This window comes from Corvus hawaiiensis, chromosome 2 (genome assembly GCF_020740725.1).
Source record: "Corvus hawaiiensis isolate bCorHaw1 chromosome 2, bCorHaw1.pri.cur, whole genome shotgun sequence".
Taxonomy (NCBI): domain Eukaryota; kingdom Metazoa; phylum Chordata; class Aves; order Passeriformes; family Corvidae; genus Corvus; species Corvus hawaiiensis.
In genome coordinates, this window is record NC_063214.1 from 102,914,049 (window position 1) to 102,937,647 (window position 23,599).

General features: G+C 40.9%; 1 protein-coding gene across 5 annotated transcripts in view; it reads left to right on the plus strand.

The window, feature by feature from the left end:
• SHROOM2 (shroom family member 2) overlaps positions 1-23,599 on the plus strand; it is a 123,771-nt gene that overhangs the window by 71,111 nt on the left and 29,061 nt on the right. For 2 of the 5 annotated variants that reach the window (XM_048328962.1, XM_048328997.1), the window contains 4 exons: positions 4,483-4,587; positions 6,419-6,550; positions 11,758-14,395; positions 16,310-16,413. In XM_048328962.1, coding sequence (XP_048184919.1) covers positions 4,483-4,587; positions 6,419-6,550; positions 11,758-14,395; positions 16,310-16,413 — 2,979 coding nt within the window. The remainder of the gene's footprint in view (positions 1-4,482; positions 4,588-6,418; positions 6,551-11,757; positions 14,396-16,309; positions 16,414-23,599) is intronic. The other 3 variants (XM_048328971.1, XM_048328979.1, XM_048328988.1) reach the window with 3 other exon arrangements.

Consider the following 23,599-nt stretch of genomic DNA (forward strand, 5'->3'; position numbering starts at 1 on the left):
CAGGAAAATATCTGTCCTTTGCCAATGGAGAAATGGTAGATGGATGTGTAAGTGTTTCAGACTGTCCTGCTGCTTGTTATAATGCTGTTTTGGCTGCAGTCATCAGGTGGAGATAAAGAACGGGAACTTACAATTAACTTCACCTGAAACTTGAGCTGCCCCGGGAGGTAAGGAGGGAGAGGTTACCTTGGGTGATTGTGCAACTGTAACCACCTTATGCCTTGGGCTTCCAACACGTTAAGGCAGTTGATATTTCCTGCCCAAATTAGGAGCTCTGTAATGTGCCGAAACTCTTAATGTCTGTCTTAATCTGAAAATAGTTTTTATGACAGTAAAAATGCTTTTTACAAACCATGCCATGTATCACAAAGTGATTTACAGTTGCATGGCTTCCAATTCAGTGGAAGAAGTATAAATTTTTACATGCACTTGTATGTGTAATCCAGAAGGGGCCCTCAGAACAGGCAGTTTTCTTTTTATCTCTTTTCTTTTTTTTTTTTCTTCTTTTTTTTCCTTCTTTTTTTTCCCTTTTTTTTTTTTTTTTTGCAGAGCAGTTTTTTCTTTCAAATCTCTATAGTCCTTCTGAGACTAAGATGCCTCAAGGAAAAATTTCTACGTGAAAAGCTTATTCAGTTCTTTATCAATGTGGAAAGTACTGTAATTTTTTACAGTATTACACTCATCTTTTGTCTCAGTTATGTCTAAGCTGGAGTAAATGAGTCCTGGATGCTGTGTGATGTGACCAGTATTTATTTGGAAGATTACTTGAGAATTCCAAGTGTTGTGAGAAGCAATACTTGAGTACTTAACAAGTGTAAGCTCTTAAATAGATGAGCAAGAAACCTTTATGTGGGCCCATCAAGTTCTAACCATGAGCTCCCACAGCTGGGTGAGTTCTTCAAATCTGCAGTGACAAGTACATATAACAGCTTCTGGAATGAAAAACAGTTACATTGTCAATTCCTTTTTATTTGAGGCCGCTGTGGGTAACTGCAGCCTCATGGTGGTTTTTTTTCCTGCCGAGGATTCAGAAGACTAACAAAATCCAAAAAAAATGTTTTTAATACATTGAATAAATGATTTAGCAGTTTCTTTACAGTAGCTTTTTGTGCACCCAGTTAATTACATGTTGTTCTTCTAGTGTATTTTAATTTATTGAACACAAGGTCGGTGAACTGCAAAAAAACCCATGGATTGGGAAGACTTTTGTTCCCCCAGACTATACAGATTTACTAAAAAAATTTGTAAATGAAGTATTGGTATGTCTAGCCTACTGTTACTCTAAAGGAGGGGAGGTGAGAAAGCTGAGAACTATGAAGCTGTTTGGGTTTTATAAGCAGACAAACAAGGGCACCTGCGCTGTCACTACAAATTCTTGACATTTTCTCTACATGGAGTAAACCAAACAATGTGTGAGTGGTTTTCTGAGGACATTCCAAAAACGGAACCCCTCCTAGCAGATTTGCATGGCTGGCATGGGGCAACAGTGTTTGTAACTGGTCGTCTGTTTCTGTAGGACAAACAAGTGGAGCATGGTTTGGTTTATTTGGCTTTGAAACAATCTAAGGGCACCTTGTGAGTCGTACCTTGCAGTATGTGCAGTGCCCGAGAGTGCTGCTTGTTTCAGAATGCCAATGAACTGTGCATTTGACCTTTAAGCTTGTGCAGGTTTCCATTTTATCTCAGGACTGCAGCCTTTCTGCATTTCCTTAGCCTTGCATCCTTGACATGTCTTGTAGCCAATTACACTGGGATTTGGCCAAATTTCTGGTTATAGACAAGGTTTAAAATGACTGCCAGTAGTTTGGACCTCCTGCTCAACTTTGGAAAAGTGAACTTGGACTATTTTAAAAACAAAGTTTTTAACAATACAAAGGGTTTGCAGACTGCTGAAAAGCTTTCAAGTTGCATTGTGGTGAATGGAGGGAGAAGAGTTTTATTTTGATAGCTGCTGTTTAGTGTCACTACATTGACTGGTTCCCAAATTCTCATGTTTGTACCTTGAAACGTGGTCTGCAGCTTTCTGTAGAAACTAAAGTAACTGAAAAGGGAATATATTTTTTAAAAGAATCTTTAATATAAATGATCACTACAAGCAGTTTTCACTCAGAGAATTAGGACTGACAACGTGCAACAGTAAGTTAAACCAGATGCTTCTGCTTTGGCGTTTTTTTTTCTGTCTTTGTAGATTCAGCTCAGTTCTGACTGGAGCCACTAACTTATCCATCCTTTTACTTTTGAAAAACTGGGATTTCTTGTCTAAACCCAAGTTTCTTTAGGGTGGGACTCCACCTTGGGTACTGCATCCAGCTCTGGCATCCCCAGCACAGGAAGGACATCAACCTGTTGGAGTCCGAAAGAGGCCACCAAGATGATCATAGGGATGGAGCACCTCTCTTATGTGAAAATGCTAAGATTATTAGGCATGTTCAGCCTGGAGAAGAGAAAGCTTTGGGGTGACCTCACTGCAGTGTTCCAGAACCTGAAGGGAGCCTACAAGAAGCTGGAGAGAGACTATTTTCAAGGGCATGTAGTGACAGGACAAGGGGGAATGGCTTGAAATTGAAAGAGGGTAGGTCTAGATTAGATAGCAAAAAATTCTTTCCTCTGAAGGTGGTGAGGCACTGGAACAGATTGCCCAGAGAAGTTGTGAATGGCCCATACCCTGAAAGCATTCAAGCCAGGTTGGATGGCACTCTGAGCAACCTGGTCTAGTGGAAGGTGTCCCTCCCTGCCTTTGTCAGAAGGGTTGGAACAAGATGATCTTTAAGGTCTCTTTAAGGTCTCTTCCAATGCAAACCATTCTGTGATTGATTCCATGATTTATTTCCTGTCAGCGGATACAGATGAACAGTGGGAGACACTGCATTTGTAAGGACTGACCTCTAATGCCCACTTCTGGTTAGATGGGGAGCCCTGGCTGTCAGTAATTACTGCTGATGTGGAGTGCAATCCTGCGGTCCCAGGGCTGCAGCCTCCAGGAGAAAAAACACTACCGTGTGACGTTCCGTGGTCATAGGAGAGTGTGCCGCTGTGCCGGCCGGAGGAAGGCTCAGTTAGGGTGAGGAATGATCCCAGCAATAGGAGCTGGCAGTCCGGCAGTGACCGTGGCGGCCGGAGCCGCGGCCTCCCTGCGCACAGCGCACGGTAGCCGGCAGGGGGCGAGGCAGGGGAAAAATAAGGACAAGAAAGAAGGAAAGAGAGCCTTTGAAAAGGGATAAACAGCCGGTTTGGCTTCAGAGGAATGGCACATCCAGCCTCTGTCCCGTGCGGCTGCCGCTGCTTGCAGGGAAAGGAGGGCAGCCTCCGGCTTGAGGTGTGAGCCAGCGGCCAGGCCTTCGCTCGTTCAGCAGGGGGCTGGAACGAAACATTAACAGGCAAATTAGATGTTAGGAAGAAATTATTTACCGTGAGGGTGGGGAGGCACTGGAACAGGTTACCCAGAGAAGTTGTGGACACCCCAGCCCTGGGAATGTTCAAAGCCAGCCTGGATGAGGCTGTGAGCAACCTGATCTAGTGGAAGGTGCCCCTGCCCATGGCAGGGGCGTTTCAACTGAGTGATCTTAACTGAGTGATCTTCCAACCCTAAGTATTTTACGGTTCTATGAAATAAATTCTAGCAATTGCTTTTCACCTGGATGCAGGCCCCTGGAACTGCCTGTCACCTTTTAGCCTTGGTCACTCCAAATGCAAAAGCCTGTATGGCAGAGTTACAAAAGAGATGCTATTTGGTAGATAAGAATGAGACAATTTCTGTTGGAGAAGGTGGTGCTGGGGAAATACATGCTTCTGTTGTTGTATCTGCTGGCCTTTTATCTTTTTTCCTTTGTAACCTATCTTCTATGCTTATCAACATTTTCCTTCCAGCAGCTTCTGTAAAAGCACTGGTAGAAAGACACTTTCAGTGAAATGCTTTTAATAATGCTTCCATTAATGCTGGAGGTTTTCTGGGTTGTAGGTTCAGATGATCTCATTCTGTCACTCAGAAGTAATACAGAGGTATTACATTAGAATATAAATGCTCAGCTTCCAGCTTCTTTAGTTGCCTGCAAAATATTCCTGTTTTGAATCTTTTAATCTTTTCTTTCTAGTCCTTCTATCCATTTGCTGAAGTTTTGGAATCAATATTTATGTTGCAGTCCACTTTTTAGAAAAAATTGTTTCTTGAAGTGCAGGACAGATTCTCCCCATGTAATTGTAATTACTATCAGAAAGTATTGTTGACTATGCATGGTGAATTCATTTTTAGTTATGTTGTGAACTTTGCAACAAAAGCAGGTGTCTCCGTGATTCCACCTTCTAGGTATCCCACCAGTATTTTTAGGCTGTTCAGACTATTATGTCAAAAAAAGAGACCCTCTCAAAAATACTGTGTGTCCACAAATACAGAAAATTGACCAGAACTTGTAAATTCTTGTCCACTTGACTTGCCTTATGCCACAACTCAGTTCAGTCTGTTCCTCCCCTTGCTTGGCTGCTCAGGAAGATGAAAGTGGTGGTGGATATTGTAGCACAGAAAATGCCATCTGAAAATGATATTCATGTAGCAAGGAACTATCTTATGAAGATCTTGAGAAGTTCTGTGAGGTACAGTACTGACTTAACATGTGCATCCCTTCTGTTTCTTCCCAGTGATTGGATTCCTCCTACCATTTGTGAAGCCCAAACTGTCCCAGAAGCCCTCTTCCCAACCTTCTTTTCCTTATGCTCCAAACGCTGCTTGTATTGTGCTAATTTCCTAGTCTTGTGTTTCCTTAGTGGTACATCATAGAAGAGTAATTGTCTCATAAAAGATAAACCTTTTTAGCCAAATTGATGCCTAGGAGGTCTGTTGAATTTGCCCTAACAGATATTTGTGGTTTGCTGAGTTGGTGTCAGTACTGTTTAAAGGTGAGCAGTGGGGGGAAAAAGACATCTGATATTCTGTGCAGCTGAACAGTGGAATGATAATTTTTTCCATACCTGCACACAGACTTGGAGCTAGCAAGGACTCTCTGGAGCCTGTCATTGAATGGCTGAGCAGAATCTTTTGCACTTGTTTGTGTTTGAGTACTGGGGCTCCTCCATTCTCAGAATGTCATGTCCTACCAAGAAGGAACAACTAGAGATGCTCTGCTTAACCGTTTTCTCTTTGGTCATGCTGAGAAGAGTAGGCTTTTGTTTATGGAAACAATTACTTCTTTTTTTAGTGGCAGTAATGATGCTGTAGTGGAATTACAGTTTCCCTTTAGAATTGTTATTCTCCTTTTGTAATCTTGCATGCAGAGTTTGGAAAAGCAATTCATCACTGATTTCTTCACATCTTCCTGAATGTACTGTGAAAAGCTATGTACTGAGAGTCGACCTGTTTTGAAGATACTGGCTTTAGTTTTGGTCTCTAAATGCAGTGGTTGTCCAAGGGCAGGATGAATTACCTTCAAAGAAGGTCCTGCTTCATTCCCAGGTGACTGGTCTGGACAAATGGCCTGTACTTGGCATCTGCTCACTAAAACAGAAGTAGCTGGATTCCACCCAGAAGGCTTAGTTAACCTCAGGGGAAAAAGAATGCACTTATTTCATGAGTGCTGAGAGGTGTAACAATCAGCAAGTCCTTGGAAGACAGTACAAGCTGTAGTTACTAATTCCTGAGCAGAAGGAAGGGGGTAGAGGAGTACGGAGCAATTTTGCAAAACAGTTTTTAAGGTGCAAAGCTCTAACAACAATTTACTGTTGTACTTCCTAGAAGAGATCTCTTCAGTTACATGACCAGGAACATTTGGAGGTGATTTCCAAGTAGATATTTGGGTACGTGCATGATTCACTGATGAGATGTATTCTTTAAAAACCAAACCTAGAAAACACCAAAACAAACAAAACCTCCCTGCATTTCTGGGGTGCCAAACATTTCAAGAGCTGAAGCAGAACTTGCTTGGAGTCAGTCAATATGATTGCTTGTATCACTATTACTAACTTGTGTGGAACAATGTACATGGCTTTAATCGTTCCTGTCATTAACTCTTTTCTTCCTAGCTCCTCTCATATGCACCTACCTACAGTAAAATCTTACCAAAGCCCTACTGTTGTCAAGTTGTAAAAGAGTCCTAAGTCTCAGTATTAGCTTTTAAGTATTAAAGTTCTGGATACATGTCAAGTACTTTAAAATTTATCAGTCTCTGTTCCTTGTAAAAACACCCAGCTCACCCCCCATAAAAAAATATTCCAAAAATATTGGCATTCCACTGCATCTCAAGCATTTTAAAGAAATGGTGATATCTTTTCAAAACTGGCATGCATATAGAAAGTGTTGCTGTCATTTAAAGTCATTGTGCCTCTGTCCTATCTGTGAAATGTTTTACTGCTGCCCTGGTAGATTTTTTGCTGTGTCTCACCTTATTGAACTGTTTGCATTAAACTAGCACCCTCTGCCTCTTGTTTTCAGAAGGAATGACCTAGCCTGCAGGCCGCACTCCTGGCACGCAACCAAATTTACCGAAAGTCAATCCGAGGCATCCACGTCACACCTGCCCTCGTCTAATGCCTGCGCCTCCTGGCACTCGCGCTATCATGCAAGGTGAGTCTCTGCTTAAGTTACACACGTTCAGCTCTAACAGCAAGGCAATAATAACAGAGGTCATGTTGTTGAGGGGGGTTTTTTTAAAAACCCATGCAGAATCGTGGTATTATACCTTTTTAGAGTTGCCTGTCCTTTCAGTGCGTGAAGGGGGAGTTTGGGAAGTTTGACATATGGATGAGTGGATTTCTGAAACAGTTTGTGATATGTGCATGTGATTGAAAGGTAAGAAACTAGCTTTAAAGGCAATCACAAGGTTATGCTTCTTGCTCCGCATTTCCTTTCAATGTCCACTGGTAAAATCCTAAGGCAAGCTAATCATCAAAATTAACATTTGTAAAGTGAAATAGGAAGGGGAGAAAAAAAATTGAAAAATACTGTTTCAGACAATTAAAAAGGCTTTTTCTAAAGAGAGGGTGCAGAATGCTTTACTGTTGTCTTTTAAGGTATTACTGGTTTAGTTAAACTGTCTTTCTGTAATCCTTCTCTACATCTGGGATCTTGCTTGTCTAGAGAGGTAATAAGACCAATGATTTTTCAGTCGCTGTTTAAAGCATCTTAATATTTGTTAGGTCTCATTCAACACTAATGGAGAAAGGCTGACATCCAGGCAGTTTTAGCTGTGAAACTCTAAACCTTTAGGTAATGCCTGTTTGTGTCTGGTTACAGGTTCTTGTTTGTTCCTGCTCCTAGGTGACATTCTTTATCATTTTCATAAAAGGTTTTCTTGGCTCTTGGGGTTTTTTTGGGGGGATGGGGGAGGAAAGGGGTGTTATTTTTTTTGTCTTTTGTTACTTTTTCCTTCTCAGTTCCATTGGGCCATAGTTACACTGAGCATTAAAGAACATGAGTCTGGTGTGCAATTCTGGTTTGGGAAGTAGACTTTTGTTTTCTATACTTAGTGCTGTACATTCTCCATCATTACTACTTGAGGTTAATGTTTTTTGGTAGTCAAAACAAAAGCACATTAATACTTTAGTATTTTATTTTATTTTTCATCTAATTTTTGCAGTTGTTTTTACATTGTTTTATTTGGGAACTCTTTACTGTTTTTAAACTAAATTGCTATCTGTCCTTGAATAAAGTTGACATTAGGCAGAAAGGGTTTTTTTAAAATGTTTTTTGTAATACTTTATTAGTAGAAGTTTTAGAAACTCTTGGTTACAGTTTCTGCTGGTCTATTCTGATTTAAAGTTTGTATTTAAATATCATGCAGATGAGTTGATTTAGATTTATAGATTTTAAGACAGTAAAAGTCCTTGTATATAGAAACAAAATTTGGAAATTTCTAAAAACTTCCAAAGAGTTCCTCATTGCAATGCTATAGCTAAAGAGTATTTCTACTATTAATGAGTATTCTACACTAAGCTGTAAATCATTATATGCTTCCTGCTCTTCCTGGTGGTTGTCCTTGTACCTTGTGAAAGTAAAATACTACAAGATGTGTCCCAAGGTGTGTTTTGATATGACCTGGGTGTGTCCCAATACTTAGAAAAGAAAAAAAAAATGGTTCAATGCCAGTTTGAAATGAGGTTTGGTCAGGAAATTGTGGGTGTAAAGGAAGAGGGGAATGGGAATAGAGCAATCCCCTCCCCCCACGGATCAGAAATAGCCACAACTGCTGACAGACACTAATACTAATAAAAACTACAGATTCTTTCTCAGATGCCACTGAAAGATTTAGTGATCTTAGCACATTGTACTGCTACAGTTCCCAGGTCACTGCAGTCCTGAACCCCTTGGCTGCCTGTGCTGCCCACTTGAAAGGTGATGTATTTGGGAGATTTGTCAACCCTAGTGTGTTGTCCAAGACATTCAGCATTCCCGTAGTGGCAGCCCAAGGATTTCAGTATTTTGGGGATCTCAGCTGCAGAGTGGGGTTCTTTGGGCTTGCTGATCTGCAGAAAGAGGTGAGCAGCCTCAGAGATTCCCCACTTGACAAGTACATTTCACAAAAAGCTCAGCTGACAGGAAAGCACAGCAATCAGTACCTGAAAGCAGCAGTATGCAAGGAGATAATGGAAATAGCCCGAGGAGAGGATATTTCTAGCCCAAGCATCCCATCCCTGGGCTATTTCTGGAATTCCGTGTCCTTCCCTGGGCTAAGCATCTGAGATTGGTATTCAAAGCCTAAAATCTCTTCTGAATGTGCCTGCCTGCATTCTCTCTGTGAGTGTGAAAATCGACTAAATCATTTGTAAAAATGGAGAGTTCGTGGGGGGAGGGGGAAGATGGCACTTTTTTGTGTTGGTGGAATGGGGCACAGCTGGCTAAAACCTCGTGAAGACTGTCCATACTACCAACTGCTAGGTTAAGGTATGGGCAGTTTCATTTGCTTTAGGTTGGTTGGTTTTGGTGGGGCTTTCTTTTTGCCAGCCTGATGAATTCGAACCTTTGAGAAGGTGGATGAAGCTAGAGGAAGACAGACCAGAAGAGGCTGTACCTGAGAGAGGGTGGTCCTGGAACCCAGCCCTCCACATCCAGCACTATACGTATGGGTTTTTTATCATGTGACTTTAATGCAAAAACTGTAAGCTATCTTGGGAGCACTATGTTAGGTCTAGATGCTTCTCATCAAGGCTAGAGAGCTAGAATTTGTAAAGCTTTTGATGCCTTCATTTCTCTCTGTGAGTCTTCTGTGAAAAAGACAGAAGTCTCACCTTAACAATGTGGTGCAGACTTCTTCCTAGCCCATCCTAAACTAAGGCTGGGTGCACTTTTCTGGGAGGTGTGTAAGTGAACTGTCTTAAGTTGCTGAAAGTTTAAACCGTGCATTTTCTTGCAGTAGGATATACTGTAACAGATGAGCCTTTGGGTTTTTTTCTGTGCCCCTGGTTGTGCAGATGAACCCAACAACCTGTTCTACTTCATTCTGGTCTTACAGGTGTGGCTGTGGGACAAGTGTACTTTGAGAAGGTTACCTAAACTGAGGTTTTGGGGCAGTTAGGGTCAGGTGCATCTGATTTGTAATCCCATGCAGTTGTTGAGATGACATCATTTCTGTAAGGGCCCAGGAGCAGAAGCTCATGCCCCAGGGTTGGGAGGGGTGCTTACTGGCCAATGTGGCCAAGGGATGGTGTTTGTAGATTGTTCCTAGACTTCACCTGCCAAACTTTGACCAGCAGTGTAGGCGCTTTTATGAATCCGCTCTGAAAAAGCCATTGAGAGAAGGGTATCCTGGAATGCCTGCCAGGCTCAGGCAGAGAACTGGCTTTTGGACTCTCTTCCATGTCAGGGTTCACAAGAGGATTGCCCTGCAGTGTAGGACCACAGGAGGCCATGCTTTGCAGTAACATGCCATTAGAAGCTTTCCTGTCCTTCCTTTAAAGTGTTTACTCCTTCTGTTGGGTTTCCCTTTGGCATTTTCTAGCAGGGCTTTGACCTCTTATGCTGATGATCTCTGTTCCACATTTGATACCAGCAGATTTACATGAGACCTGTAAATTGAGGCTTTCCTGCACAAGTGGCATCTTTTTTTTTAATTAATGCCAAGTATCTGGTTGGATTTTATGATCTTAAAGGTCTTTTCCAACCTTAATGGTTCTATGATCTCCTTAGAGCTGAAGGGGGTGGGAATATCAACAATTCTTAGTAGTATCTAGGTTATATTATTCTTTGACAGAAGAAATCCTAGTAATGATCGAGATACTTTTTACATGAAACACAATACCAGCCTAAGATGACAATTAAGACCTTTTTAAGGATTCAGCAAGATGTTTTAAATACTGAAAATAAATGAATGAAAGAACATAAAACCTTACAAGATGAGGCCATTGCTAGTGCATCTTGTAATAAAATGCTTTTAAAAAATAAGCATAAAGCATATCTTCTCTTATTTCATATAAATTGCTTTTGACCATGTTGTATAAGAAAAGAAGTTTAAAAGGCTGTAGTAGTAGAGGGGGGAAAAAGCAATTCTGTTAGTACTGAATTCCAAAGAACTGCTGAATTGACCTTTGCAATATTTTTGACAGAAGAAAAGATCTATATCAGTCTTTGTATTTTTTATGTGGACTAATCTAATTTCATTGCTAGCTTTCACGGGTCTCTTTACAGCACAGGATTTGATAGATGCTTCTTATAATTATAGCTACAGGGAAGTGGAATAATTCTGGGATTTCTACCAAGGGGCTTTGCATGCAAGGGCAAGAATTTGAATTTGGCATATAAAAACAGGAGGAGCTGCCAGTGAAGTTCAAACAGGGAGATGTGATGAGAGTAACTGGAAAGGCTGTCATCTCAGCATCAGTGTTTTGGACTGACAGGAGGTGGATGCTGTGAGAAAGAAAAGAAAGAAAATGAAACAAAACTCATGGGGTAGGAAAGCAACAGAAGCAGCAAGATTTTGGTAGAGTGTTCTTGGCAAAAGACCTGAAGAAAGTACCAGTGTCAAAGATCTTTTTATAGAGGAAAGAGGGGTAGGGAAAAACTGGTGGCAGTAAGGATTCTGGAAGGCAGGTCAGAAGTTTGTTTGGCCATGCAGAGCTTGTGTTTGTTTGGCATCTCCTCTTGAACTTTTCCTGCCAATGTTGTGGAACTGGGTGGAATTGAATGTTGTTGTAAGAGTGTCAACCTGAGAGTCGTTTGAAACCAGACTGATAAGGTGCATGTGCAGGTGGTATTTGAGACAACTGTATTTAGTGCATCTCTGCGTAAAAGTTAAAACATCAAATGAATAGGCAGATGTGGCTATAACTTTATGGGAGTAACTTAATGACAAGGGAATAACATCATGGGCTGAAGAAGTTTAGAGTCTCATTTCAGAGATGAAGAGAGGAAGTACATGAGTTTAATAGCTGGAAGAATCGGGGTGCCTGGAAAATAAGCTGAAAAATAAGTTGGTGTTTGTCCTGGGAAAGAGGGAGCTAATGGAGCTCAAACTAAATTTTTCTAAAAGCAAAGTCAGCAAAATCAACAATTTGCAGAGGGAAGAGGAAGCCTTCAAGGAGATAAATGCATATTACTTACTGGCAAACTTGCATAGGGAAGCTGAGTTAGTTACTAAGGTTTCAAGCTTTGAATCAGTGGCGGAGTATAAAGTTGGAGCCCTGACTTTGTGTTCAAACTTTCAATTTTGTTAGATTGTCTTTAACTGCTGTGCAGGTGGATCTTAACCACTATTATTAAAATGGGTGGTTACAATTATGTTGTGGCATTTTTTGAGTGGTGTATTTATTCTGACACTTTCTCTTTGTTTGCTTCAATAGTTGGTCTTCTCATGACCTGTCAAATTCATGGGATCAGTCAAGTCTGTATCGCACTTCTGATCAATTCAGCTCTTTGGGAAGTATGGACAGCTGGGACCACACTCCACCAGTAGCCCAGTACGGAAGACTTTCTTCTGCAAGGTCTAATAGTAGCATTGATCATCTAGGGAGCCAAAGTAAGCGGGATTCAGCCTATGGGTCTTTCTCCACGAGTTCTAGCACCCCTGACCATACTCTGTCCAATGCAGACACTTCTTCGACAGAGAACATGCTTTACAAAGTGAGCCACTGGGAGACTGCTAAGCATGGAAGCAAGTCTGGCCAGTTTTTGAATGACAGCAGTGGAACAGAGGACAAACCTGGGTATTTGCCAGCTCCCATCCAGTATGAGAACAACAAAAGTCCAAGAACAGAGGAACACCCAGATGGAAAGCTCACTAGCTCTGGAAGATCCAGTTTCGGACCTGTCTGGTACGTTCCTGATAAGAAGAAGTCTTCATCTCCTCCCCCCCCACCTCCACCTCTTCGTAGTGACAGCTTTGCTGCTACCAAGGGCCATGAGAAAGCCCATGGCCCTGTGTTCTCAGAGAGTGCCAGCACGCAGCACTTTACAGCCTTGAACCGATCTCAGCCCAGGAATGACTGGAGTTTGGAAACTGCAGAGCAGCAGCGGCGGCTCTCCAGACCATGTGACAGGAGGATCAGCAGCTCATATTATAAATCCAATCTGAGTTCAGAACACACTTTTTCTTCAGCTGGTGAAAGGTACAGTAGTAATGCAGGAGCTGTGAACAAACTGCAGCCATCCTTGTCCAGCACTGATGTTAGGTTTGCACAGCCTGCTTACACTTACCACCACCAGCACCAGTACAGTGATGAAAGCACCTTTTATCACAGTGCAAGAATCTGTGCTGCACCTAAAGATCAGCAACATTATCTGTCCTACACTGGCATTCAGGAGTTATCTACAGATCATTTTCATGGCTACAGTCCAAACCAAGCCAGTCTGCTCAACACTTCTTCTTTGAACAGTGCTGCTGAACAAAAGGTGGACAATACTGGACAAAGTCGATATTATTGTGTGACAGCAAAACAGCCTGCTCAGGGAAACTCAAAGCCACTACAATTCAAGGATGACAGCTGGAAACCTGCAGTGGGAACTGATGTGTCCCTTGGACCTCATGAAAATTCTGCAGTTATTACAATGGCCCAAAACCCAAAATACTATCTACCTCAACAATCTATTGAATCTTCACTGACAAAGTGTGAGAACAGTAGTCATTACCCAGTAGACAGAGAAGGAGATGCTAGGTGTGCTGTAGTAGAAGAATCTAAAAAACCTAATCATACTGAAAAGTCTGGACAAAAGAAAAGCTCTGAGAACAGCTCTGAGGAAGGTGAAACTAGGCACAGTCAGCAGGAGTATGTAAAGGGCTGTGTCCTTACCACTGAAAACAGACCTGCTCAGAAAGATTTTAGGTGGGGTAAAGATGAGAGTAGCAAGATTTCTCCTCAGAAGACGCCAATGTTGCACTCTTTAGCTCAGGAAGGGAAAAAACAGTCTGACAACAACCCAGAAGCAGTAACAGAACGACAGACCTCATTTGACACTCACCTGTCTAAACAGGCACGAAGGAGCGATCGTTTTGCAACAACCCTCAGAAATGAGATCCAAATGAGAAGAGCAAAGTTGCAGAAAAGTAGAAGTACTGCTACACTAGTAGGGTCATCTGGAACAGAGGAGTGCAGTGAGACCTGGAAACTAGATTCAACAGAGGATGTCACCACCTCCCCAGACACAAACTTTACCAGCACCTACAAAGATCACCTCAAGGAAGCACAAGCCAGGGTTCTGAGCGCGACGTCCTTCAAACGTCGGGACTTGGAGCCCAGCCCCGCTGAATATCTCCCCAGGTCACCTGAGCGGAAAACTGGTAGTTACAACTCCTCGTTACTGGCTTTGGTTTCTGAAGATGTCTCTGTGTTCCTTGAGGCTACACAAGCCAAACCAAACCCTACAGGGAGTGGCACTCATCACGTTCCTCGAATTGGAGCCAGGAAGAGGTTCACAACAGAGCAAAAACTGAAGTCCTACTCAGAACCAGAGAAGATGAATGAGGTGGGCATGTCAGAGAATGAATGCCATGCTCATTGCTGTGCAAATATATCAGAAGAAGCCCTGGGCTCATTTGCAGACAGGTGGAAATTTTTTGAAGAAACAAGTAAGCCTGCATCCAGAAAATCATCACAGAAACCAGGTCCCCATGGTCTAGCAGAGGGACAGCCTGAGAGGCCAAATAGGAAAGTGCAAGAGGGAGAGGAGCTGTGGTATGAGAGAAGAGGTCGGGTAGCCTCTGCTGGACTTGAAACTGCTCGTGCTTCAAAAGATAGTGTCCACCATAGCAGCAGCAATAGGGCTGCTGAGAGGACTGTGAAATCTGCACAGCCACAGCGCCTGGGAACCTTTGCAGAGTATGAGGCATCGTGGAAGGAGCAGCGGAAGCCAATAGAGCCGAGGAGCTCAGGAAGGTACCATTCAGCTGATAATATCCTTGATACAGGCCATGAACAGCATGGGAAATCCCAATACATTCATGAGAGGTCTAGATCATCCCCTTCCACTGATTTCTACAAACAGGTACAAGTGTCTTTTGCATTATCCTTTAAATTGCCCAAGGTGGTGGGGGACAGTAGAGGAGTGGAGGGGAAAAGAGTATTTTTATGAAGATTTCCAATTTAGGAACACTATGTAATACGGTATTTGCCTTTTGCCAGTAAAGCAGTAAATGTTACAGGTAGCTTTCTTAAGTAAAATGAGGAAGATCAAAGTTTGTACTGCACAAGAGCAATTGGATCAAAGTAATTTCTTGTATGTTGCAGTCAGATGGAAAAAAACATGATTGATTTGCTAATATCCTCTTTATTACAGTAGAAATCTGGGAAATTCAAAGCAATCTTCACCCGGAGTTATTTTTTCATTGATGTGGCTGTATTCCCTGTTTTAAGGTTTTGAATTCTCTGAGACTGTGAAGAAAAGTGTTCCAAGTGTAAATAATACATACTTTTGTCTAATTTTTTAATGGTCTAATAGTTTCCATGGATTTCCTCTTTTCTTCTAAAGTTGCTTCATGCAAAAGCTACATAGGACAAAACTTCTGCCTAATAAAATTTAGAGATTACAAATATGCCTGTTAATGTTAAAACTACAGCAACAGTGAAACTGCATAATGTTTTGTGTCAGTTTGCTTAATTTAAGATGTATACATTTATTCCTTAGAGAGATGCCAAATGTCCGTTCAACTTGCAAGTAAATACTAAGTTAATTTTTAACTGAGCAGGCCCGGGCAGTGGTTGGCAGGTGGCACTGGAAGTAAACAGAGAAACCAAGTCTCTTTAGTTCTCTGTTAAAAGATGTTGTTCAAGCTGCTACAAGATTGCCTGGTATGTATAAGGAGTCATAGTGTGTTCAACCTGTGTTGAACTTCACCTTCTGCAAGAACAGAATTGAAGTAATGCAGTTGTATATTACTTTATTTTTTCCCCTCTTGGTGAAAATATTGCATACATACATACACAGGTCACCTCTGTGTGTGTAGACATGGAGTAGAATGAGAATAGCTAAAAAAGAAACAAAAAGGTTGATCTCTAAAAGTTGTGGACCGTCTGTCCATAAGTTGTGTCTTCTCATTTGGCAAAAGTTATTTTTGAACTGTATGCTTGGACTTAACTATGTGGATAATTTAGGTAGAGATTTCAAGCACTGAAAATACTCACCTGGAAGTTATTTTGAAAATTAAATTCACTAAATTATTTAAAAATTGCCTATCCAGCAGAAAAAAAATCACATAATCTATTCCCTGTATGCATTTCTGGTTTATTAGTCAGTGCCTTTAAGTTCAGTATAAGCCTCCTGGGGCAAAAAGCAGACACCTGTTTAGGCACCTGGAAAATATGGTGGTAAGTGCATTGAAGATGCTTACAACAGACTAGAGTAAATAAAGATGTTGTTTTGCATATATGATTCAGATTATTCCAGTGCTAATGTGCAATTAAATTTCCTGTAGGTTTGGTGTTTGTAATGCAAAGCTATGCTTTGGGTGGGGTTGTTTGAAGATAGTGAGATAATAACGTTCTGGAACAGCACTGTTGGTGTTTTACTGAGAAACTAAAGTACACGCATGGGGATTCACAACCTGGTGCATACTTGCATCTCCTAAAATGTGAGCAACTCTTCTGCAACTTCTGTGCCTCTTTTTTTTGTTTGTTTTTGCGAAATGGAAGTTGCAAACGTTTATATAAATGTTAAGCTCTTCTGTAGATCAGCAAAGCAGAGCAGCAATGTGAGCACAGCCAGGTCGGGAGTGCTACGCAAGAGGTCACAGAGCATACTGTACTGCTTAAAACCAAACAAGCTTAAAACATGCTATGCTGTTGACTTCATGTATATTCAAACAGAGCAAACCCACAAATAAGAGGTTCCATAATCATAGATTTTTTGAGAGTCTGAAACATGATGACTTGGTCTCTTACTTGTACTATAAACCTCTTTTAGGAAGTATCAGTTGAAGTAAGGAGGCAAGCAGAGGATTTAAAGGAAGATGGGGAGTGTATTTTCTCTAATGTTAACAAACTGGATGAAAGGAACTGCACTGTAAGGTAAGTATGTCGTAATTTCTCTCTCTAAAAGATTTTTTTTTGACAAATTTCTCTGATCTGATCTTTTCCTGATTCAAACTGCAAGTTTTGCTGTGATGATTTCAGAGTTTCTGCTGTGCCTTTTTCCTTTGTTTCCCTCCTTCTCCCCACGTACTTCAATAAGCATGATAGAATTAATGTTGGGACTGAAATTCTTGGGGAGCTTAAAGAAATTGTTGTGATGATTTCCATCTACCACGTCCGAAGCCGAGTGACAATTTTAGCGTGAGCTTAAAGAAATTGTCGAGTGTTGAGCATATTATAGTTTGTTTGGAGGCAGTTGATTCTTACTTGTGTGCATGAAATGATAGTTACAGGTTTTTTGGGGGGTAGGCTGGGGGCTTGAGGTTTCTCAAAACAGATTTCTAGTATTATCCTTGGCAAAGACAGCATGCTGCTGAAACATAGTAGCGTTGTAAATTGGACTTTCCTTTTCTTGTGCCTTTAGAGAATACAGTACATGAATAGAAGACACTAAAATTTGTTTTAGTGTTTCATCGGCTCCGATTTTCTGTTAATTAATGTTTTAATTAATGTACAATGTTTTCAAACCATTTTCAAAGGTGTGACTGTATGCACAGTGTAGTTAAAATCCTTTAAATGTCTGGCATGCTGAGGGTGCCCTCGTCCTGGCCCGTTGTGGTGTAAGCAGTGATTTCAGTAATTGCTGATCCTGCGGCTGCTGAAGGCGAGCTGAGGTTGTGCACACGCTGCTATCGCCAGGTCTTGACAGCTCTGGGTTTCGTAACAGTGAACCCATGCACAGGAAAAAAGAACCTCTACAGGCTTTCCTCGGTTCTGCAAGTGGTATTAATCTCTCAAGGGGAGAAGAAATTATGAACTGTAGCAAACATACACTCTAGCCGTGACCATAAAATCTTGTAGAAAGATAGTATTTATTTGTGGGTTTATATGATTGTATTTTGCATTGCTTATGGCTCAGCTGAAGAGACCACCCCCTGTTTTCTAATTTTTTGTAGCCCTTTGTACTTACCGTAGTGATTTCCAACTGAGCAGCCCGGGAGGGTGCGAGTGTGCGCGCACGCGTGGGGAGGGGCCGGAGGGGAGCAGAGGGGGAGGCGGGCACAGTCCGCCGGGAGCGGCCGGGCTGCTGTGGGCGGGCAGCATCTCTGGACAAGTAGAACGATTTCCATCTACCAGCGCCGAAGCCGAGTCACAAAAGCATGTGAATAATACTCCTACGCCAGCATTTTAGCAGTGTTTGTGCAGCACAATTCTTGCTTTATAATCATGGAGTCCATGAAAATCACATGACACTGGGCACCAGCTGCAGTAACTTTTTTTCAGCGGGAGCCTATATTGACATACTATTTCAGATGTAGTATTTGGCCATTTTACCATATTACAGAAGGCTTTGTGAAATGGTCTCTTTCACAGTCTTTCTCTCAACATTGACATGCTGAAGGTTGATATGCCTTTTGTGTTCAAAAAACTAACTAATTAAAATCTCTCATTTGGACATTTAATTCCTGTGTTGTGAACTCCCACTGCATGATAATGAATGGCTGCCTTATTGGAAAGAATATATATTTCTGTGTGCTCCTTTTTTAGTAAGGCATTCATATGCTCAAAAGGAACTGGACCCATGACATGGATTGATATTATGATTTTTGAGCTGCCCTAAAGGCATTAGTTTTCTATTTTTAAATTCTAGCAATCTGCAAATGGCTAGGAAATCTACCTAATTCAGGGTATATGCTAGAACATGAATAGTAACTAAACCTGAGATCTCCCTTATGGTCATATTTAATACTTTCTTTTAAAATTTGTGTTTGGATTAAATTGCTAGCAGCTGTTATTTTGTGCTGCTGAGACCTGTGTGCTGTGGTTGCCTTTGTGCTACCAAAGTCAGTGTGATGCAGCTGAACATAGGAGTGGCCTTTCTGTGTTTGTGGGGGTGAATTTGCAGGAACCCAAGCTGAGAGACAGCTGTGGAGTCCATGAGTGCTTTCTCCAGGTTAGGGACTGTCCTACACTACAGGGTGCCTCTGGCCTTCCTCCCCTTAAGTTGCTTTGAGAAAAGAAAAGAAATTAATAACTTGAAATAAACTTTGAATATTTGCCATATACAGCTTCCCTGATTATTTTCCATAGAAATACCAGTCTTTTTAATGCACTGAATGTAGAATGAAAAAGGGCTAGAATATTGTAACAGTAAATGGCTTTTTAGAAACAAACAAACAAAAATAAATGTACTTGATAATTTTTTTCTCCTGAGCTTTTTGCTGCAGTATTTTCTTCATAATCTAGAATGGAAAAGGGTTAGAATATTGTAACAGCAAATGGCTTTTTAAAAACAAACAAACAAAAATAAAGATGCTTGATAATTTTTTTTTCTTGAGCTTTTTGCTGCAGTATTTTCTTGGCTGTTCTTTTTTAGCACACAGTTGTAAAACCTAAGTTAACACTGCTTTGAAAATGGGGGGGGGGGGGAAGGGTGAATGTTTAGTTGATGAAGATAATTTGTAAACCTCTTTGATCTTTGAGCTGTTTTCTCCCTCTGAGATTACTGAGTGCTTCCAATGAATTCAGGTTGTTTCATCTCCCTTTTTAGAAGAGCTGCAACATGTTCTTCTGAACTGCAGTATTTAATAGCTTAGGGTATTACTTTTATAGGAAGAGAAAATAGTGGTCCATAGAAGCCATTGTCATCTCTTATGGAAGAACCAAACCACTCTTGTTATGAACTTACAGGGATGCAAACAGTCATCTAACATGAGATGAGTATTTTTATACTGAGGGGTTGATGTGATTCTATGGATGTTCTTAACTTTAGGACAGCTTAAAAGGATTATACAATTCTGCTGATCTGTAAAACAAAAAATGGTGCTTTTTTCAGATTAGTTACAAAAGCTTACCTTTTTACAGATGCAAAGTCTGTGCTTCCTTAAACATGTCTCTCTTTCTGCATTTATAAAATGACTTATACTGGTTATATAATTAACTTCGATATAGAAGTCTCCACAATTTCTAAGCGGAAATAGACTTTCAAAAGGTTAAAGAGGGAAATAGCTGCTCTGACCAGTAGTCTGTGGCTTCCTGAAGTATGACATGCACTCATAAAAGTCATTCTGCATCAAAAGAATCATGCTTTATGATCTAATTCTTAAGATAGCCATCTACTAGAGATGTTTACAGCCATTGCTTTTATTTACTTTCTAAGAACATTTGACTCCTAGCTCTATTAATTTGTTCCTGTGATGTCTATTAAAGTTAAATAACTTCAAAAAGTGAAAAAGGATATATGAGATCACAGGTTGCAGAAAATATTTCAACATTTAATACGTGTCAAGTCCAAGAGCATGTGCATGTCAAGGGTAGGACCACAGCATGACTCAACTCTGATTGAACACTTTAAAATATTTATTTCAGTGTTTTCATACCTTAGTAGTTACTCCTATTTGAGTTGAGCTCTTGAAGACAGAGGAAGAGCATTTACAATACACAACCAAAATAAAACTAATTTCTTAATGCCTAAGTTATCCTAAATGCCCAAGTATAATTTTCTAGAAAAATCTTTGATAAGCCTGAAACAGGAGCCTATAGACATGTTCTCAAGTGTTTTATTAGGCTCTTCATAAGGAAACTGATTTTTCAGCACTTGGTGAATGTCTAGGCTCCATGCTCACCAGGAGCAGCAGCAAATTATTGTGCAAGGAAGGAGGAGGACCTTTAGCCATACAGGAATGTGAATGACCTTATGTCTTCTGAATTGAGTCAGATGGAAAACCATTTAAAAATGACCAGTAGTCTATTTGTGTATGTATTTATTTGTATCATGCGTATATGGATGTGTGTGTATATATATATATACACACACAGACATATGAAACATGCATGTGTGTACTGATAGTTGCTTCTCTTAGCTTTTTATGGTTTTGTGACCATTATAGGGTTGGGGCTCACATGGCTATGAGGACTAATTAACAGTGGGGGAAAAAAACCCCAATAATCCACAATACACATTTGGACAAATCAGTTCTTCATATTTATGATGGTAGGTGGTGTAAATTAGTCACTGGAAATATTCTTAGAAACTACAGTTTTTCATGATTCCAGAAATTTTAAATTCTATATTTTGTTTGGGTTTCTCTTACTGTGGTGTCAAAAAAATTAATATAGTACCAATATACAGTGTTAGGATCAGCTTAACTAGGAACTGAGCTACTGAAATACAAGACTTGTAGGCTTGGAGGTTTTTATGTGTAGCAAAAGGGCCATTTCCTTAAATAGTGAGAACTTTTGTTGCTGGCATTGTGTCCCATAGCTATTTTAAACTTCTGTTCTTTATTGAGAATTGTAGAATCCTAGAATGGTTCAGTTCAGAAGGGACCTTAAAAATCATCTAGTTCCAACCCTCCTGCCATGGCCAGGGAACTTTGCACTAGACCAGGTTACTCACAGCCCCATCCAGCCTGGTCACCTCCAGGTTTGGGAAGTCCACAGCTTCTCTGGATAACCGATTCCAGTGCCTCACCACCCTCACAGTAAAGAATTTCTTCCTAATATCTTATCTAAGCCTGCCTTCCTCCAGTTTAAGTTCATTCCCCCTTGTCCTATCACGACATGCCTTTGTGAAAAGTCCCTTTCCAGTTTTCTTGTAGCCCCCTTCAGGTACTGGAAAGTGCTGTGAGGTCTCCTTGGAGCCTTCTCTCCTCTAGGCTGAACAGCCCCAACTCTCTCAGCCTGTTCTAAATGAGATGTTCCAGTCCTCTGATCATAGTAGTGGCCCTCCTCTGGACACGTTCCAACAGGGCCACGTTTTTCTTCTTTTGGGAACCCTAGAGCTGCATGTGGTTATCAAGGTGAGGTTTCACAAAAGTAGTGTAGAGGGGGAGAATACCCTCCCTCCATCTGTTGGCCACACTGCTTTTAATGGTAGCCTTTTTGCTCTCTGAGCTGGGAGTGCACACTGCCAAGTCATTATTGAGCTTTTTGTCCACACACACCCCCAAGTCTTTCTTCTCAAGGCTGGTCTTGGTCCATTCTCAGCCTGAACTTCTCCTTGGGATTGCCCTGACCCAGATGCAGAACCTGGCACTTGGTCTTGTTGACCTTCCTGAGGTTATTCATGTATTGTTGCAGTTAAACAGTCAAACTGTGAGTTGCTTTTCCTGGCTGAACATTGCAGGACAAGTATGTCTCAGTCATTGCAGGACTCACCAAGACATTACCAGAGCTATGTAAGCAAAATGTTTTCACCCTATTCCTTGTGAAGAAGAAATAGTATGATCTTGTGCAACTGCTTCCTTAGAAATCAGTGGAAAAATTACTTTGGCAAACATTTTGTGCATGTGTTAACAAGCTCTGCAGAGCTTTCTCTTCTCCAGGCTGAACAATCCCAACTCTCTCATCCTGTCTTCACAACAGAGGTGTTCCATCCCTCTGATCATCTCCCTGGCACTCCTCTGGACTTGCTCCAGCAGGTCCATGTCCTTAGCATTTCTTTATCATGAGATACAGATTATTAGGGCATTTCTCAGACCAGTTTTTTTGTCAGTGATGTCATTGTGTGTGTCATACAGCAATGACACAGTACAGTCTGGACTGTTACAATGTTTGTATTTTCTCTGAAAATGGAAAAAACATACTGTGGCTCTTCCTGTGCATATAGAAGAGAGTCTAACAGCATCCATTCATGTATGAGAAATCCCCTGTAACCTTTCATCTTCCTTAGGTTTCTGTGAATACTTGTAATTAGTACAAGTTTCATTGCCAGGTACCATTATGTCCTTCCAGTGTACTAGTGTATGTGACTGACTAATAACAGATATATAGGTATCACACTTTGAGACAGTGGAACCTTGAATCACTGGTTATGTGATGGCAGCTGATGGATGTTGATGCTTAAAAACAGGTTAAAGGTCTACTTAGGCAGGTTTTTTTTTCTCTGGGTGAGCCAGTAGCAGGTGCTTGGGGAACAGAAAACCAGAGCAAACCTGGAGCCATGCAGCTGGGTGTCTTGTCAAGCCTCCGGTGGTCTGTCTGTCTTTGAGCTTTGCTTTATTTTGGGGGTTTGGTTTGGTTTTTTACTGCTTTGAAGTACAAAGATTGTATGTTCATAGAATAGTCTGTGAAATTCAGCTTTTCCTTCTTGCATAGCAGTAATTCCTGTTGTACATCATTGTATATGTTGGTGAAGTACAGGAAGATCTCTCCTGTGGGTTACTTTGCATTTATTAAATCTGAATTTCATCTGTTATTTTATGACCCATTCATTCAATGATAGGAAATCTTGGTTTGGGGTCTTTATTATTCAGAATCATTTCCTCATAGCAGCAACTATTGTCACCTGCTTTTTCACCCATTTTGTAAATCATCTATGTCTAATGAGTTCTGATGTGAATGATGTGATGAGACAAGTGAGGACTCTTGTCCTATGGGAGTCAAATTTTTAAGAGACTCAGGTGAGATAAAATTTCATTTTCTAAATCATCTAAAAATCCAAAGTCTGTCATCCAGATCACTCTTGTCCCTATGTGTAGTGACTCTAAGATTAGTAATGCATCTTTTCTACACATGCCCAAATTATTCTTTGTCATTTTTACTCATTAGTGCAGCTGCTAAATCTCTTCATAAAATTTCTTCTTCTGTGCTTAATTCAGATATTAAGTTTATCATTCTGAAGTTCTCCAGATTCGTAATGAGTATTTGTTTTTATTCTTGCTCTATTTCTCTCATTTTCTCTCTTCAGCACCCTCACTTTCCCTCCCCAACACTGGGTGTGTCACTGTGCTCAAGCAGCTGTCCAAGTATCAGAGGAATGGGTAGCTGTGCATCACAGATCCCAGTTCAGCAATTTCCTGTGGAAGTTTCAGGTGATTGTCGTATGGCCCAGGTAGCTTATGACTACCCACTTTTAATGGTGTGCAGCATCTGAGAATAGTTCCTGCAAAGGCTGTTATTTTCTGGAGTTGTGAAGGGGAGATAGTGCCAATATTTTGCTGCAGCCTTATTTTCTTTGTATTCTTACTATTGTACTTCCATCCCTATAATCTGTTTGGCAGATACCTGTGTTAGAATAAGTGCCTTTTTTTCCTTTTTTTTTTTTTTTTTTGTCCTAACACCCTTAAGAATTTGTACCTCAGCTTTACTTTTAAAACTCCTTCTTTTTTACCATATTTTG